Source organism: Myxine glutinosa, chromosome 1, assembly GCF_964187855.1.
Source record: "Myxine glutinosa chromosome 1, kmMyxGlut1.1, whole genome shotgun sequence".
Lineage (NCBI taxonomy): Eukaryota > Metazoa > Chordata > Myxini > Myxiniformes > Myxinidae > Myxine > Myxine glutinosa.
The window spans coordinates 400,835,583-400,855,667 of record NC_136261.1 but is presented as its reverse complement, the minus strand read 5'-3'; the positions used below and the strand labels follow the sequence as shown (position 1 = coordinate 400,855,667).

General features: G+C 43.5%; 1 protein-coding gene across 1 annotated transcript in view; it reads right to left on the bottom strand.

Annotated features, from left to right (window-relative positions):
• Positions 1-14,175: 14,175 nt before the first annotated feature.
• The window catches only part of LOC137416847 (uncharacterized), a 28,652-nt gene continuing 22,742 nt past the window's right edge, over positions 14,176-20,085 (bottom strand). Inside the window, exon 4 of the mRNA XM_068102506.2 lies at positions 14,176-14,876. Coding sequence (XP_067958607.2) covers positions 14,545-14,876 — 332 coding nt within the window. The 3' untranslated portion in view covers positions 14,176-14,544. The remainder of the gene's footprint in view (positions 14,877-20,085) is intronic.

Sequence of the window (20,085 nt, the reverse complement as noted above, 5' to 3'; positions counted from 1 at the left end):
ATCAGCTCGAGAGAAAAAGAATTGTTGTGGTTGTTGTTATTTGGTTTATTCATATATTTACTAACTACAGTAATGTACAGTACTTCGAAATTGCAAATCAATTTACAACGATGTATACACGTCTCCTGATGAAAATAAACCTTCACGATGTTGATGAGAGGTCAGAGTTCACCTCACGTGACCTTTTCCTGAAACGAGGAGTGAGCCAATAGGCCGTGTGACGTGTCGCGTGCTCTCGCGAGATCACCGTCCGGGCGGGAAGGGCAGGTGATTGTGGAAATGATGGCTCTAAATTTCCACTCACATGCGGTCATACAGTGGTTAGATTAATTATATTGGGGGTTTGTGCCAGTGTTCTTGTTAGTGACGTCTAAAAGGCAACTCGCATGGTGACCAGCAGAGCTCGTCGACCCCAGCTGCCGGTCATCATTTCTATGTGATGGAAGTGGGCTCCATAAATGACCATGGCAGCACGCACTTCTGAGCTGCTGTACCATCTACCATATAAAACACAATGTGTGTGTGTGTTTGTGTCTGTCCCCCTTCATAAGGCGAGCTTTTAAAGGCTTTGAGTAGTGCTTTAGGAGGGATTTGAGTGGAGGGGTTTAAATGGGCAATCTTTGAACACGATTGTGTGTCCACCGGTTAAAAGACAGGACCCAAAAGATCCCAAGGACCCAGAAGACCCCGAAGGCCGAATGGACCCCAAACTACCCTGTAGACTGTTAGACACAAAAGACCAAGAAGACCCCAAGGACTCTGAAGACCCAAAATACCCCCAAAGACCCGATGGACCTCAAATACCCTGAGGATCCAAAAGACCCAAACAACCCCAATGGCAGAGGACCCAAAAGACCGAATGGACTCCAAAGACCCAAAAGATCCCAAAGACCCTGAAGACCCTGAAAACCCAAACATCCAAAATACACGGAAGACCCAAAAGACCATGAGGACCCAAAATACCCCAAAGACACAAAAGACCCAATGAACCCCAAACACCAAAAATACCCTGAAGACCCCAAAGACACTGAAGACTGTTAAAGACCCAAAATACTCCAAAGACCCCAAAATCCCCCCAAGATCCTTAAATACCCAAAAGACCCCGAAAACCCTTAAAGACCCCGAAAACCCATAAACTCCCCCAAAGGCCCAAAATGCCCCAAAGACCCTGAAGACGCAAAATACCCCAAAAACCCAAAATACCCCAAAGACCCTGAAGATGCAAAATACCCCAAAGACCCTGAAGACGCAAAATACCCCAAAGACCCTGAAGATCCCAAGGACCCAAAATGATCCAGAGGACTTAAAAGACTGGCAAGTCCATGAAAACCCAAAATACCCCAAAGACACCAAGACCCTTAAAGATCCAAAAGACCACAAAAACCCTGAAGACCCAAAATTCCTCAAAGACCCCGAATACCCAAAAGACCCCAAGACCCTTAAAGACCCAAAAGACTCTGAAGACTGTTAAAGACCCAAATCACCACGAAGACCCAACATACCCCAAAGACCTTTAAATACCCTGAAGACTGAAAAGATCGAAAAGACCCAAAAGACCAAAAAGATCCCAAAGACCTCAAAATACCCCAAGACCCAAAATATCCAAAAGACCCTTAAAGACAAAGAAGACCCCAAAAACCCTGACCTCAAAAAACCCCAAAAAACCCTACCCCCAAAGACCCAAATCAAGGACCCAAAATACTCGAATGACTCAAAAGACTCAAATGACCCAAAAGACACTGATGAACCAGAGGGCCCAAAAGCCACACAAGACACTGAAGACCCCAAGGACCCAAATGACCTCGAGGACCTGGAAGACCCAAAAGAAGAGTAATTATGGCTCTTACATTGAAATTGTAGACGGTGGCGTGCAAACTGAGCCTCAAGGTCGGTGTACACAAGCGGTATTTTTAAAATCACAATAAATACAAAGCACAGGGAGGTGAAATTTGCTGCACGTGATGTCCAATGTGCGCAGAGTAAAACGAGTGTTCATTTACGTCTGCAGGATGTCTAATAAATAAAGATGATATTAGCACTTCTGACACTAGGCCCAGACTTTGGCATGCTCACGTGGCTGTACCGTGAAAAACTGTTCCAACCCGTCATTTTTGACGGGCTTTATACTCGTCTACCATATAAAACAGTGTGTGTGTGTGTGAGTGTGTGTGTGTGTGTGTGTGTGTGTGTGTGTGTGTGTGTGAGTGTGTGTGTGTGTGTGTCCCTCTCATAAGGGTGGGTTTTAAAGGCTTTGAGTAGTGCTTTAGGAACGGTTTAAATGGGTAATCTTTGAACACGACTGTGTGTCCACCGGTTAAGAGACCTAAAAGAACCCAAGGACCCAGAAGACCCCAAAGACCCCAAATACCCTTTAGAATGTTAAAGACACGAAATATCATGAAGACCCGAAATGCCCCAACACCCAAAATACCCAAAAGACTAAAAAGGCCCAAAAGACCCAATGGACCACAAATACCTTGAAGACCCAAAAGACCCAGAGGATCCAAAAGACCGAAACAACCCCAAGTACCCAAATGACAAAGAGGACCCAAAAGATCCAAAGGACTCAGAAGACCCCCAAGGACTCAGAAGACCCCCAAGGACTCAGAAGACCCCCAAGGACTCAGAAGACCCCCAAGGACTCTGAAGATCCAAAATACCCTGAAGACCCAAAATATCCCGAAGACTGTTAAAGACCGAAAATACCAAAAATACCCTGAAGACCAAAAGACTCCAAAGACCCCCAAAAGACTGAAAAGATCCAAAGACCCTAAATTTTGGTAAGACCCAAAAGACTCTGAGAACCCAAAAGACCTCAAGGACCCAGAAGACCCAATGGACCCCAAACACCCAAAGACCAAAAATACCCTGTAGACTGAGACACAAAATACCATGAAGACCCAGAAGTCCTGAAGGACCCAGAAGACCCCAAGGACACTGAAGACCCAAAATACCCCTAAGAGCCAGAAGTCCCCAAGGACTCTCAAGACCCAAAAGTCCCCAAAAACAGAAAAGTCATTGAAGACCCAAGATACCCCCAAAGACCCAAATGACCCTGATCACCATTAAAGACCTCGAAGACCCAAAGACTTAAATACCCAAAATACCAAAAAATCCCAAAAGACACTGAAGACCCCAAAGACACAAAATACACCAAATACCCTTAAAGACCCAAAAGACCAGGAAGACCCAAAATACCCTGAAGACCAAAAATACCCCAAAGACCCAAAATATCCCAAAGACCCTTAAAGACCCAAAACACCCCAAAGACCAAAAAAAATCGAAAAGACCTAGAAGATCAAAATGTTCCTGAAAACCCCAAATACCCGAAGACCCTTAACGAACCCACATAACCAACCAATCCAAAACACCAAAAAGACCCCGAGGACCAGGTGAAACCCAAATACCCAAATTACCCCAAAGACCCAAAAATACCCCAAAGACCTCGATGACTGAAAAGACCAGAGGATCCCAAAGATGCAGAGGACCCAAAAGACTCAAATGACCTAAAACACCCTGAAGACACAATGAACCAGAAGATCCCAAGGATGCAAAAGAGCTTGAGCACTCAAAAGATCTAAATGAACCAGAGGACCGAAAAGATCCTTAGGACTCTGAAGACCCAAAAGAAGAGTAATTATGTCTTACATTGGAATTGTAGACGGTGGCTTGCATACCAAGCCTCTAGGTTGGTGTATGGAAGCGGTTTTGTTTCCAATTACAATAAATACATGGCGTCGGGAGGTTAAAATCTCTTAACGTGACGTGCAAAGTGCGCAGAGTAAACCGAGTGTTAATTTATGTCTGTAGGATGTCAATCCAAAACACCAAAAAGACCCATAAAGACCGTGAGGACTCAGTGGACCCCAAAGACCCAAATTACCCGAAAGACCCAAAACACCCCAAAGACCCAGATGACCGAAAAGACCCAGATGACCGAACAGACTCCAAAGATCCAGAGGACCCAAAAAACTCAAATGACGCAGAGGACACAAAAGACCCAAAATATCCCAAGGATGCCAAAGAGCTTGAACACCCAAAAGACCAAAAAGACCCTGAGGACTCCGAAGACCCAAAAGAAGAATAATTATGTCTCTTACATTGGAATTGTAGACGGTGGCTTGCATATCGAGCCTCTAGGTCGGTGTACGGAAACGGTTTTTAAAAAATCACAATAAATACAAGGCACAGGGAGGTGACATTTGCTGAACGTGACATGCAAAGTGCGCAGAGTAAACTGAGTATCCATTTTCGTCTGTAAGATATCTAATAAAGAAAAAATATAAGCACACCTGACACTAGGCCCAGGCATCAGACTTTGGCACGCTCACGCAGCTGCACTGTCAAATAAACTGTTCCATCCCATCATTTTTGAAGGGCTTTATACTAGTCCACTATATATAAAACACAATGTGTGTGTGTGTGTGTGTGTGTGTGTGTGTGTGTGTGTGTGTGTGTGTGTGTGTGTGTGTTTGTGTGTGTGTGTGTGTGTGTGTGTGTGTGTCCCTCATAAGGGTAAGTTTTAAAGGCTTTGAGTAGTGCTTTAGGAGGGATTTGAGTGGAGGGGTTTAAATGGGCAATCTTTGAACACGACTGTGTGTCCACCGGTTAAAAGACCTAAAAGACTTCAAGGACTCTGAAGATCCAAAATACCCTGAAGATCCAAAATACCCTGAAGACCCAATGGACCCCAAAGACCCAAAAGAACCCAAGGATCCAAAAGACCCAAACAAGCCCAAGTACCCAAATGACAGAGGACCCAAAAGACCCCAAGGACTCAGAAGACCCCCAAGGACTCTGAAGATCCAAAATACCCTGTAGACACAAAATACCAAAAAGACCCAATGCACCCCAAACACCCAAAATACCCTAAAGACTCAAAAGACCCTGAAGACTGTTAAAGACCCAAAATACCCTAAAGACTCCAAAGTCCCAAAAGATTGAAAAGACCCTGTAGTGAAATTATACCAAGGTGAACCCAGGGGTGCTCGCTACGGAAGGGGCTGTCTATAAGACCCGCGGCCAGCCGGGGCGTGCGGACACTTCGGCGGGACTCCCTGTGACATTATCCTGTAGTCTAACGGTATGTACGCCCCTAATGCTGCGCTGACGATGCGCTGTGCTAACCATTTGTTATATGGTAACTTCCATTGTTGTTCTTGAAGTGCTCTGATTTAATGCCTATTGCTGCGTGTATTGTTACAGAATGTATCAACGATCTGAATGATATTAAAGCCTACGCAGAGGTAAAGTCGTGTCTGTGTTTGATTTTCACGACATTTAATATCATTCATTTCGCCGAATGGCTGACAACCACAAGATGATCGTGGTTCCGCTTCTCGGAGCCGACCCGCAAGCTGAAGGATCTGCATCGGAATTTGCTCACTGGCTCAACACGCTGCAGAATTACTTCGCTGCTCACGTGACAGAGCCAACCGCTGCGATGAGGCTGTCCGTGTTACAGTCCAAGGTCCATCACACGGTGTACAAGACCATTGCTCGATTTGAGACGTATGCTACGGCCCTGGCCGAGTTGAAGCGACTCTACATAAAGAAACGGAGCGCTGTGCACGGTCGGCATCAGCTCTCCCAGCGACGGCAACAACCGTCTGAGTCGATCGATCGATTCGCGCAGGAGCTGCGCTACCTATTGGCAGACTGCGTGCAGGACGTTCGGACTCACGAGCAAGTGCAAGACGATTTGCTCCGAGATGCATTCATATCCGGAATTAGTTCTGGGGTCTTGCGGCTCCGTCTCTTGGAGGTCGCGGAGCTGACATTTACAGAAGCACTACGGCTGGCACGTGTCTACACTGACGCTCGAGAACAAATGACCGCATATGATCACCCACGAGTCGTGGCGGGGACCTCGCAACTCGCGCGACCCGAGAGAGCGACCGCCGAGGAAACGGAGGAGGACCCGACCCCCACGACGGCCGACACTCTGGGTGCTCCGGGAGCGGACTCCGCAGCCGGCCTCACCGCGGCCGCCGCTGCCAGGCCACGGCCTGCCCGGTATGCAAAATGTTATTTTTGTGGCAATCGGCAGCATCCCCGCTCTGAATGTCCAGCCCGTGAGGCAACATGTCACCTCTGCTCTACCAAAGGCCACTTTGCAAAAGTCTGCAGAAAGGCCGCTCGGGGCACGCATTCCCGAGCGACCTTGAATGGGCTCATCGCTGAGCCAACGGATCGCGCACCGGACGGGGCGCCGTGCACAGCTTTGATGAGCCGCTCTCCTCCTCGCGGGCCTCTGGCTTCTTGCCCGACCTTGGTGAGATACGTCGGGCCGCCGAAACAAATGGCGCGATCACGACCGGTCACAGAGCATCCAACCTTGACTGGCTTTCAAACGCCTACTTCAAACAGGCGACATGCTCCTACTTTGGAAATGCCTCTCGAAGTGCGGCAAACGCAGCACGTGACTCGAGCGCCATCTGATGACAGCTTTTGCGAATTACATGCTCCCCCTTTGGCATGTCGATCTGCAGATGGCAGAAATCTTTCTCACGTGGCTCGAGCGCCATCTCATGGTAGCTTTTGCGAATTACATGCTCCCCTTTTGCCATGTCAATCTGCAGATGGCAGAAATCTTTCTCACGTGGCTCGAGCGCCATCTCATGGTAGCTTTTGCGAATTACATGCTTTGGCATATGACTCTGCAGATGGCAGAGATCTTTCTCCCGAGGCTCGAGCGCCATCTGGCGGCTGCTCTCACGACCATCCCACACCCACTCTGGCAAATGGAACTACCGATGAGCCAACTGACTTCAATGCTCCTGCTGAGGCCCGAAGGATTGCTGCCGGCGTGGGATCCACCCGCGAGGCGCGATCTTCTCGCCCGGCCGGAACTATACCTGCCGGGTCTGCCGGCCTAGCGCAGGCCTTCATTCCGCTCACAGTCGCGGGCGTTGTTGCGCAAGCTCTGATTGATACGGGATCCACGGACAGTTTTATTGATCAGCGACTCGTGCATCAACATGGGTGGCCGGTTCTCGGGACAACCCGCCGGATCTTTATGGCTTCTCAGGGACTTCGGTTGAGCACTAAAGGGGCGTGTCGATTGAAACTTGTGATAAATGGCCGCACGTTCCCGGACGTGTATCTCATGGTATTACCGGCCTTATGCGCTGACGTTCTGTTAGGACTTGATTTCCTTAAGCGGCATGGTCGTTTGGAAATAGACTTCGGTGGGCCGGACACGCTCGCTGTGTGTGCCCTCGCTCAAATGGACATGGAGCCACTCTCACTGTTCCCCAACCTGACCACTGATTGTACCCCTGTAGCCATCAAATCGCGGCGCTACTCTCGCGCGGACGCGCAATTCATTGCGGAAGAAACGGCCCTGCTCTTGAAGGACGGTATCATAGAACACAGTAGGTCACCGTGGCGGGCTCAAGTCTTAGTGGTGCGGAGTGAGGCCCACCGCAGGCGAATGGTAATCGACTATTCGCAAACGATTAATCGTTTTACACAACTGGACGCCTACCCATTACCGGGGATGGACGCCCTAGTACGCCAGGTGGCCCTGTATTCCGTTTATAGCACACTCGATCTACGTAGTGCGTATCATCAAGTCCCCATCTCTAGGGCCGATCGCATCTTTACAGCCTTTGAATCGGGTCAGCGGTTGTACCAGTTTACGAGACTTCCCTTTGGGGTAACGAACGGCGTCGCTTGTTTTCAGAGAGCTATGGATGACCTCATTGCAAAGGAGCATTTGACCGATGTCTTTGTCTATCTGGACAATCTTACGGTTTGTGGGCATGACCAGGCGCATCACGACGCTAATCTAAAACGCTTCCTCGAGGTCGCGCGGAAATATCGCTTAACCATGAATGCGGCGAAGTGTCAATACTCTCTACGCACGGTAGACCTTTTGGGGTACACCGTGACCCATCGCTCCGTCTCTCCAGATAAGGAGCGTCTGCGCCCTTTGCTCGATATGGCTCCGCCTAGCGATCGGGCTTCGCTGAAACGCGCCCTGGGGCTGTTCGCCCACTACTCAAAGTGGGTGCAAAATTTCTCCGCTAAGCTCCGCCCCCTCGTGGCCTGCGACACTTTCCCCTTGGGCCCGGCCGCCCTGGCGGCCTTCGAGGGCCTTAAAGTCGACATTGCTGGCGCCGCTGTCGCAACGATTGACGAGAGTGCCTCTTTCGTTTTGGAGAGTGATGCCTCGGATCATGCGATAGCGGCGACTCTCTCCCAAGGAGGCCGCCCTGTGGCTTTCTTCTCGCGGACTCTCACCTCCGCCGAGCGGAGGCATTCGTCCGTCGAAAAGGAAGCGTACGCGATCGTCGAATCAATTCGGCGATGGCGTTCGTACCTGCTTGGGCGGAGATTCCAAATCATCACGGACCAACAGAGTGTTGCGTTTATGTACGACACCTTACATGCTCAGCGCATTAAGAATGAGAAAATCACCCGCTGGCGTATTGAACTCGCCGACTTCTGCTACACCATCAAATACCGCCTGGGGAAGGATAACCTGGTCGCTGATGCCTTATCAAGGCCGGCCACTTGCGCGGGGATCGTATCTTTGGAGGGGCTGCGCACTTTGCACAGCACTATGTGTCATCCCGGGGTAACGCGCTTCGCGCACTTTGTGCGCGCGGGCAATCTGCCGTACTCGATGGAGGACATCCGCCGCATCTGCCGTGATTGCGCCATCTGTGCGGAACTCAAACCGCGTTTTTATAGCCCCCCTCTGGGGACACTCGTTAGGGCTACTAGACCGTGGGAGCGCTTGGCGATGGACTTCAAAGGGCCGCTGCCAATGTCGAGCAACTCTCGCTATCTGCTCACTATCGTCGATGAGTATTCCCGATTCCCCTTTGCTTACATGTGCGGGGATATGTCGGCTGCCACGGTTATTCGGTGCCTGCAGAATTTGTTTTCTATGTTCGGGTATCCGGCCTACGTGCATACCGATCGGGGTGCGGTGTTCCTGTCCCAGGAAGTGAGGGGCTACTTGCTCCAACATAACGTCGCTTCGAGCTACACCACCCCGTACCGGCCCCAAGCTAATGGACAGATCGAACGCTTTAATGGGATTATATGGCGGGCCGTCATGCTAAGCCTCCGGACCCTCGGCCGAGGCCTCGATAAATGGGCGTGGTCGCTGCCTGCCGCTCTAAACTCGATCCGGGGGCTCCTATGTACTGCCACCAACCAGACTCCTCACGAACGACTGTTCCACCACCCTCGTAGCTCCGGCAGTATCCAGTCTTTACCCAGCTGGCTCGCTGAACCGGGGCCCGCCTATCTCAAACGAGCGGTTCGCACTAGCAAGTACGACCCCCTTGTTGACAAGGTGCAGGTCCTCCAGGCTAATCCCGAGCATGCCCGCGTGTTAACGGCGGATGGCCGCGAGTCTACTGTCTCCGTACGCCATCTCGCCCCTTGTGGGGACGACGACAGGGATACCGACGAACCCGTCTACGAGTCTATGGACTCTATCGAAGCTTCCCCTATGGAGCTACCGCTGTTACTCCCGTCGTCCCCCGCCCCTGTGCCCGACGGCGCGGGGGCGCCCCCTCCGACTCCAACCTCCGGCGGCTATTCCGACGCGGGGGACTCCGGGCTAGGGGACGCCGTGCCCGGTAGTTTCCGAACACGAACTGGCCGGGAGGTTCGCCGCCCCGACCGCTACGGGTGGACCGACTGACGTGGATTGACGTAACCCTTTGGTTTATTGCTGATGCTTGCTTGCAGACTGCCGAGCGGTAGTATAGTTTTAACGACGGGGAGAATGTAGTGAAATTATACCAAGGTGAACCCAGGGGTGCTCGCTACGGAAGGGGCTGTCTATAAGACCCGCGGCCAGCCGGGGCGTGCGGACACTTCGGCGGGACTCCCTGTGACATTATCCTGTAGTCTAACGGTATGTACGCCCCTAATGCTGCGCTGACGATGCGCTGTGCTAACCATTTGTTATATGGTAACTTCCATTGTTGTTCTTGAAGTGCTCTGATTTAATGCCTATTGCTGCGTGTATTGTTACAGAATGTATCAACGATCTGAATGATATTAAAGCCTACGCAGAGGTAAAGTCGTGTCTGTGTTTGATTTTCACGACAGACCCTAAAGACCCAATGGACCCCAAAGACCCTAAGACCCAAAATTTTGGTAAGACCAAAGACCCAAAAGACTCTGAGAACCCAAAATACCTCATGGACCCAGAAGACCCTATGGACCCCAAACACCCAAAATACCCTGTAGATCCTGAAGACCAAAACACCCAAAAAACCAAAAAGATCCCGAAGACTAAAAAGACACCTTGTCGTGTTCCCGTGGATTAATCTCCCCTGGGGACGAATAGCCGATCGAGCTTACCTCCAAGGCGTTCAGTCAACCTATGGCGGATCTTCTTTACACGCGAGGGAACGGAGAGTGAAGAACTTACATGGATGGCCGGACGCGCACAGGGTTCCCAAATCACTAACAAATAAATGGGACAGGACAAGGAATGAAAGTTCAGCAAATAAGGGATCTAATAAAAATAATTCCAGGGAACAAGAAATGTGCAGTATTAAAATTCATATTTGGAGCGCCCCACATGGACTCGTAAAACAGCACCAGGGGATAAATAACTCAAAGTAATAAATGTGCTTAGTACTCAGCTTTGAGCGGCCCTTGAACACCATCGGTCCTCGAACGGGTCCCCGAGTTAGTGCGTAGGAAAACAGGCCTTGGCGCGCAGTCCGTTCCCTGCTGCTTCCACCGAACGTGAAGCGAGCAGGCCCTTGTTCCGTCCTCGTCCCATGCTCCACCAAGCACCGAGGTCTCTCAGGCGCACTCAACTGTCATGAAGCCAGCACCAATGAATCAGGGAAAGGATGTGTCCACTCCTCCATGCAGCCAGGAACAGAGTGAGTGTGCGAATGCCATCGCCAAGAGCGAGCCCGGAATGCTACCGCACACAATGAGTACCCAGCGCAAGACGGAGAAAATGGTCGTCCTCCGCCTTTTTGTTCCCCGGTCTCGAACGTCATCCGATGACGTCCATGCGTGCTCCAATCAAAGAGTCCATCTCATCGCTCCATGGTACCAACCAATCATCACCCCTCGGGGCACGGCCTCACGCCCCTTCTGTGCTCATGTGATGGCTCGGCTGGCAGCGTCAGTGGCATTGTTCAAATGTCTGAATCCGGTCAGTTTATTTAGTGTTCATAATTATGCACTGATCGCTTGGCTGATAGTATGTGTAGTGTAGTGTCATAAGGAACAAGGGAAAAATCACAGAGGTCATTTACATACAGGGGATTTACTCTTAACCCCTAAGCTGCATAGCACAAGAGCCACCCTCCGTATGGCCACACGTCACACTTAATCCGAACACACATAGCTGACCTGTTACGGTTTCTTCTTCTTCACGCCAGCCGGAGCACACTACCTATACAATCCTACCTGGCTTAAGGTACTTCATTTCCTACCCTCCCATAAGCATAACAATATATATGTGCATATAGTGTGTGTGTGTGTGTGTGTGTGTGTGTGTGTGTGTGTGTGTGTGTGTGTGTGTGTGTGTGTGTGTGTGTGTGTGTTTAATGTCTGGCTTCCTTCTTGAAACTGAAGTGCAATAATTCGTCTTTATTTTGAATATATCTCATTGATAACGTTATAACGGAATTGAATGATTTAACTTAGCAAAACACGTCTATTACTTATGTATTTCAGATCATCATTCACTTCTTGCAAACCCGTCACAGTGCACCGTCTGTTTGGGCCCTCGACAGAGCTACCGAGTGGTGGGAAGTCGTGGTGGAAGTCGTGGTTCCGGGTTTCACAGATGCTCAATAGCTAGAGAATTTTCGGATGTCGGAAGAAACATTTCTGTACCTTTGCCGTAAACGGTGTCCAGCGATGGAGAGATAGGACACAAACTTCCGTTTGTGTGTCCCCCTAAACAAAAGGGTAGCCATGGCACTGTGGAAACTCGCAGTACAGAAGTGTTTCACATCTTTATGGTGTCGGCATCGTAACTGTGTGGCGGTGTATGCGAGAGTTCTGTGCTGCTGTGGAGAAGGTACTAGTGTGAGAACTGCTTCGATTTCCAAACCGGGAAAGGTTTGAGGAAATGGCTACCTACTTTGAACATAGATGGGGGGTACCACAATGTATTGGTGCCATTGACGGGTCACACATCCCCATTATGGCACCAAAAGAGTACCACTGTGAGTATTTCAACCATAAGGGCTGGCATTCCACATCCTGCAAGCAGTTGTAGATGGAAAGAGACTCTTCTGGAACGTGTTTATGTCGTGGGTTTGAATCCCTTTCCCAGGAATAAGCGCCTTGTTAAACTCGGACAGTGTACAGGAGGTTTATTATACAGGGTGATTGAAAAGTAACTCCCTATTTTAAAATATTTAGAAATTATTTATTTATTGTAATATGTTTCTCAAATTTTTAGCGTTTGTTCCTTAATGTATGAGAATTTAATCTGTGTTGGTTTTTCTTCAGATTATTTTTTGTTTGAAATTCGGAAGCCCTACAAACATGGCTGGACGTTACCCTGCAGGAGCGTGCCCAGCTAGCGGCACATTACGAAGTTTGGATGCTGGCTTGGTATGAAGATTGGTCTGATCTCTTTAAAAATATCCTCTGGTCTGATGAAGCGGTATTTCACATCGGTGGGTTTGTGAACCGTCACAACTGCTATTACTGGGCAGGAGAAGTTCCTCGTGTTATTTCTGAAAAAACGCAATATCGGCCCAAGGTAACGGTGTGGTGTGGAATAACTTCGGAAAGGATTGTAGGTCCCTTCATTCTTCGCGATACCATGAATGCCAAAAGGTACCTCACCATGCTGAAGACGAAATCTGGCCAATTATCAGTGCTTCGGAGAATGTTGAAGATTTGATTTTCATGCAAGATGGCGCTCCTCCATATTTTGCTATTGTTCATGAATGGCTGAATGCCCACTTCCCTGGGAGATGGATGGGTCGTCGTGGAGAAAGGCCAGCCAGGAGCCCTGACTTAACACCATGTGACTTTTTTCTTTGGGGTTGGGTAAAAGAGCAAGTCTACTGTACCAAACCAACGACTTTGAAAGAACTTGAATGGCGAATACGAGAAGTTATGTCTTCCATCCCACAAGAGTTCCTGGTGAAATCAGTTGACGCGGTTCCTGGGCGGCTTGAGAAGCTGGTGGCGAATTCTGGTGCCCATGTCGAATTTTAAATAAAACTTCATGCTATACGCTTTCTTCTTATATCCATTTCTTGTAAAAATTATAGTTAAGAAATAAATTATAAGTATTTTAAAATAGGGAATTACTTTTCAATCACCCTGTAGATAAGAAGACATGCATGGGAGACGTTTGGCGTGGCGGGTAGGCTAGTAACACCACATCACAGTGACATCATGTTCCTCACACAACCAGCCCCAACATCTCAGCGAGCCACAACCCGTGTCGGCTTAATATACTTTCTTCTAGGATCAGGGAAGTCAAGGACACAGACTGCCGCCTCAAAGAGAAATTGTACAAGGTTGACAAGGCAGGATAAGTCTCATTCGGCAAGAATGTTTGAAGGCCAAACATGGGATTTTGTCAACAGTTTTTCAGAGCCAGACACCCAGCTGCCAGCGTAAATGGGTCACAGTATCTTCAGCCTGAAACACTACTGCCCCCTCCAGGATGGGGATTGAATGAAATCCCCATCACTTACAGGGTGGCCATGGAGCATGCATGATGCCCGAGTTATACGGTCGTCGACGTTGTGGGAATTAGGTAGCAGTGCAAACCTTTTCCCACATTGCATCAGGAACATTGGCGGGCATGATGTAGGCTATTACATCCTAGGGGATGCTGCCTATCCCTTGCAAAGCTGGCTTTTGAAGCCATTTTCTGATACTGGGCAACTGACTGCAGAACAGCAGCTTTACAACAACAAAATAAGCAGAGCAAGGGTTATTGTTGAGAATGCCTTTGGTAGACTAAAGGGTAAGTGGCGTAGCCTTACGAAGCGTAATGACTGTGATGTAAACCTTGTGAAATCAATGGTACTGACATGCTGCACTCTGCACAATCTTTGTGAAACCCATCATGAGGAGTACAGAGAGGAATGGGGTGCCCCTGCAACACTGGAACAGCCTATGGTGGCACTGCCACATATGGCTGAGGATGAGGGAGTGGGTGTATGTGGAGGTCTGATGCACTATTTTAACAGATTGTAGTTGCCATTGTTTTATTTTCTACAGAGGTAAAACAACTTCTGTGAATCTGTAATTTGCTGCAATTGCTTGTACTACATATGAATAAAACCTTGTTACATTTAAAAGTTGTGTAAGCCTTTATATCCTCCTATGATGAAACAGATTGTTTATTCACTCTTTTATAAAACCCTGAAACTTGCAAACACTTGAATGAAACACACAAATATGGTAAAGAGAAACTATTTCTTAAAAGAAACGTGCAAATGCGCAAACTACGGTATATACAAGTACAGAAGTGCAAATCCAAACACAATAAAGAAAACAAAATTTAAAGAAAGTGCAAATCAGCAAACTATATACCAATGCAAAGGTGCAAATCTAAGCCTAGTCCAGTGGTAGGGGTGCTGGGGTACCCTGTCCCACCAGGACCTGGACAAGTTGGCCAAAGACGGCCACAAAAGCCTGATTAAAGGAAGCAGTTTCTGCAGCCTCCTTATCCCTGATGGCAGCCTCCTTCTCCCTGATGGCAGCTTCCTTCTCCCTGATGGCAGCTTCCTCCTCCCTGATGGCAGCTTCCTCAGCCCTTGCCTGAACAGCGTCCTTCAGGAGCAGCTGAAAGTGCCTTTCCCGCTGCGCATGGGTCCTTTCCTGCTGGTCTCGGTTGACTGACTCCATCTCCCTCAGGAAGTCCTCGAACTGGTCCCTTTTCTTCTTGCCTGGAAAAAAATGTAATACATTTAAGCCAACAGTTAATAAAGCCAACAGTTAATAAAGCCAACAGTTAATAAAGCCAACAGTTAATAAAGCCAACAATTAAAGCCAACAAATATTAAAGCAAACAATTAATAAAGCCAACAATTATTAAAGCCAACAACTAATAAAGCCAACAATTAATAAAGCCAACAATTAAAGCCAACAATTAATAAAGCCAACAATTAAAGCCAACAATTAATAAAGCCAACAATTAATAAAGCCAACAATTAATAAAGCCAACAATTAATAAAGCCAACAATTAATAAAGTCAACAATTAATAAAGCCAACAATTAATAAAGCAAACATTTAATAAAGCCAACAATTAATAAAGCCAACAATTAATAAAGCCAACAATTAATAAAGCCAACTATTAATAAAGCCAACAATTAATAAAGCCAACAATTAATAAAGCAAACGATTAATAAAGCCAACAATTAATAAAGCCAACAATTAATAAAGCCAACAAATAATAAAGCCAACAATTAATAAAGCCAACAATTAATAAAGCCAACAATTAATAAAGCCAACAATTAATAAAGCCAACAATTAATAAAGCCAACAATTAATAAAGCCAACAATTAATAAAGCCAACAATTAATAAAGCCAACAATTAATAAAGCCAACAATTAATAAAGCCAACAATTAATAAAGCCAACAATTAATAAAGCAAACAATTAATAAAGCCAACAATTAATAAAGCAAACAATTAATAAAGCCAACAATTAATAAAGCCAACAATTAATAAAGCCAACAATTAATAAAGCCAACAATTAATAAAGTCAACAATTAATAAAGCCAACAATTAATAAAGCAAACATTTAATAAAGCCAACAATTAATAAAGCCAACAATTAATAAAGCCAACAATTAATAAAGCCAACAATTAATAAAGCCAACAATTAATAAAGCCAACAATTAATAAAGCAAACGATTAATAAAGCCAACAATTAATAAAGCCAACAATTAATAAAGCCAACAAATAATAAAGCCAACAATTAATAAAGCCAACAATTAATAAAGCCAACAATTAATAAAGCCAACAATTAATAAAGCCAACAATTAATAAAGCCAACAATTAATAAAGCCAACAATTAATAAAGCCAACAATTAATAAAGCCAACAATTAAGAAAGCCAACAATTAATAAAGCAAACAATTAATAAAGCCAACAATTAATAAAGCAAACAATTAATAAAGCCAACAATTAATAAAGCCAACAATTAATAAAGCCAACAATTAATAAAGCCAACAATTAATAAAGCAAACAATTAATAAAGCCAACAATTCATAAAGCCAACAATTAATAAAGCCAACAATTATAAAAGCAAACAATTAATAAAGCCAACAATTAATAAAGCCAACAATTAATAAAGCCAACAATTAATAAAGCCAACAATTAATAAAGCCAACAATTAATAAAGCCAACAATTAATAAAGCAAACAATTAATAAAGCCAACAATTAATAAAGCCAACAATTAATAAAGCCAACAATTAAAGCCAACAATTAATAAAGCCAACAATTAATAAAGCCAACAATTAATAAAGCCAACAATTAATAAAGCCAACAATTATTAAAGCAAACAATTAATAAGCCAACAATTAATAAGCCAACAATTAATAAAGCCACCAATTAAAGCCAACAATTATAAAAGCAAACAATTAATAAAGCCAACAATTAATAAAGCCAACAATTAATAAAGCCAACAATTAATAAAGCCAACAATTAATAAAGCCAACAATGAATAAAGCCAACAATTAATAAAGCAAACGATTAATAAAGCCAACAATTAATAAAGCCAACAATTAATAAAGCCAACAAATAATAAAGCCAACAATTAATAAAGCCAACAATTAATAAAGCCAACAATTAATAAAGCCAACAATTAATAAAGCCAACAATTAATAAAGCCAACAATTAATAAAGCCAACAATTAATAAAGCCAACAATTAATAAAGCCAAAAATTAATAAAGCCAACAATTAATAAAGCAAACAATTAATAAAGCCAACAATTAATAAAGCAAACAATTAATAAAGCCAACAATTAATAAAGCCAACAATTAATAAAGCCAACAATTAATAAAGCCAACAATTAATAAAGCAAACAATTAATAAAGCCAACAATTCATAAAGCCAACAATTAATAAAGCCAACAATTATAAAAGCAAACAATTAATAAAGCCAACAATTAATAAAGCCAACAATTAATAAAGCCAACAATTAATAAAGCCAACAATTAATAAAGCCAACAATTAATAAAGCCAACAATTAATAAAGCAAACAATTAATAAAGCCAACAATTAATAAAGCCAACAATTAATAAAGCCAACAATTAAAGCCAACAATTAATAAAGCCAACAATTAATAAAGCCAACAATTAATAAAGCCAACAATTAATAAAGCCAACAATTATTAAAGCAAACAATTAATAAGCCAACAATTAATAAGCCAACAATTAATAAAGCCACAAATTAAAGCCAACAATTCTAAAAGCAAACAATTAATAAAGCCAACAATTAATAAAGCCAACAATTAATAAAGCCAACAATTAATAAAGCCAACAATTAATAAAGCCAACAATTAATAAAGTCAACAATTAATAAAGCCAACAATTAATAAAGCAAACAATTAATAAAGCCAACAATTAATAAAGCCAACAATTAATAAAGCCAACAATTAATAAAGCCAACAATTAATAAAGCCAACAATTAATAAAGCCAACAATTAATAAAGCCAACAATTAAAGCAAACAATTAATAAAGCCAACAATTAATAAAGCCAACAATTAAAGCAAACAATTAATAAAGCCAACAATTAATAAAGCCAACAATTAATAAAGCCAACAATGAATAAAGCCAACAATTAATAAAGCCAACAATTAATAAAGCCAACAATTAATAAAGCAAACAATTAATAAAGCCAACAATTAATAAAGCCAACAATTAATAAAGCCAACAATTAATAAAGCCAACAATTAATAAAGCCAACAATTAATAAAGCCAACAATTAATAAAGCCAACAATTAATAAAGCCAACAATTAATAAAGCCAACAGTTAATAAAGCCAACAGTTAATAAAGCCAACAATTAAAGCCAACAATTAATAAAGCCAACAATTAATAAAGCCAACAACTAATAAAGCCAACAATTAATAAAGCCAACAATTAAAGCCAACAATTAATAAAGCCAACAATTAAAGCCAACAATTATAAAAGCAAACAATTAATAAAGCCAACAATTAATAAAGCCAACAATTAATAAAGCCAACAATTAATAAAGTCAACAATTAATAAAGCCAACAATTAATAAAGCCAACAATTAATAAAGCCAACAATTAATAAAGCCAACAATTAATAAAGCCAACAATTAATAAAGCAAACAATTAATAAAGCCAACAATTAATAAAGCCAACAATTAATAAATCCAACAATTAATAAAGCCAACAATTAATAAAGCCAACAATTAATAAAGCCAACAATTAATAAAGCCAACAATTAATAAAGCCAACAATTAATAAAGCCAACAATTAATAAAGCCAACAATTAATAAAGCCAACAATTAATAAAGCCAACAATTAATAAAGCCAACAATTAATAAAGCCAACAATTAATAAAGCCAACAATTAATAAAGCCAACAATTAATAAAGCAAACAATTAATAAAGCCAACAATTAATAAAGCCAACAATTAATAAAGCCAACAATTAATAAAGCCAACAATTAAAAAAGCCAACAATTAATAAAGCCAACAATTAATAAAGCCAACAATTAATAAAGCCAACAATTAATAAAGCAAACAATTAATAAAGCCAACAATTAATAAAGCCAACAATTAATAAAGCCAACAATTAATAAAGCCAACAATTAATAAAGCAAACATTTAATAAAGCCAACAATTAATAAAGCCAACAATTATAAAAGCAAACAATTAATAAAGCCAACAATTAATAAAGCCAACAATTAATAAAGCCAACAATTAATAAAGCCAACAATTAATGAAGCCAACAATTAATAAAGCCAACAATTAATAAAGCCAACAATTAAAGCCAACAATTAATAAAGCCAACAATTAATAAAGCCAACAATTAATAAAGCCAACAATTATTAAAGCAAACAATTAATAAGCCAACAATTAATAAGCCAACAATTAATAAAGCCACCAATTAAAGCCAACAATTATAAAAGCCAACAATTAATAAAGCCAACAATTAATAAAGCCAACAATTAATAAAGCCAACAATTAATAAAGCCAACAATTAATAAAGCCAACAATTAATAAAGCCAACAATTAATAAAGCCAACAATTAATAAAGCAAATGATTAATAAAGCCAACAATTAATAAAGCCAACAATTAATAAAGCCAACAATTATAAAAGCAAACAATTAATAAATAGCCAACAATTAATTAAATTAATAAATTACAATTAATACAATTAATTAATACAATTAATACAATTAATACAATTAAACAATTAATAAATTACCTTTGGCTACGGCTTCCCCTTCGCTCCCACCTTTTGTTCATATGTGTGTTGTACCGTCCACCAAACAGTGATGACTCCATCTACATCTCGCTGTCTGAGAATATGGACAAACTTCTATCTACTCATCCCAACTCTCTCTTCCTCATATGTGGTGATTTCAACTGTCACCATGCCAGTTGGCTGGGTGTGGGTACCTCTCTCACCAGCCATGGCTCTTCAGCAAAGGACTTCTGTGACTCACTGGGACTGACACAAACTGTCAATTTCCCGACCCGGATTTCAGTCAACGGAGCATCTTCTCTTCTGGACTTGGTTATGACTAACTTCCCTGAAAATGTCTGCTGCTCTTCTTCTGCTCCAATCGGTTCTTCTGATCATGTGCTTGTTAAAGTGGACATCTCTCTGACCATTCTCAGAGAGCCTCCTCAGCGTCGACGAGTCTGGCATTTCACTCAGGCCAACTGGCACGGTCTTCAAGCAGCCATCAATCATCTGGACTGGTCTCCCATCTCTACTGCCTCTGACATAAATTCTTCCTAGGAATTCTTCCAAAGCAAACTGCTCTCTCTCATGCACAGATTTATCCCATCTCGTCTTCTGTTGTCATACCCTTCCTCCCGTCCATGGTACACGGAATCTTGTGGTGAGGCTATTGCCCAGAAACAACTTGCTTTCGTCTCCTGGAAAGCAA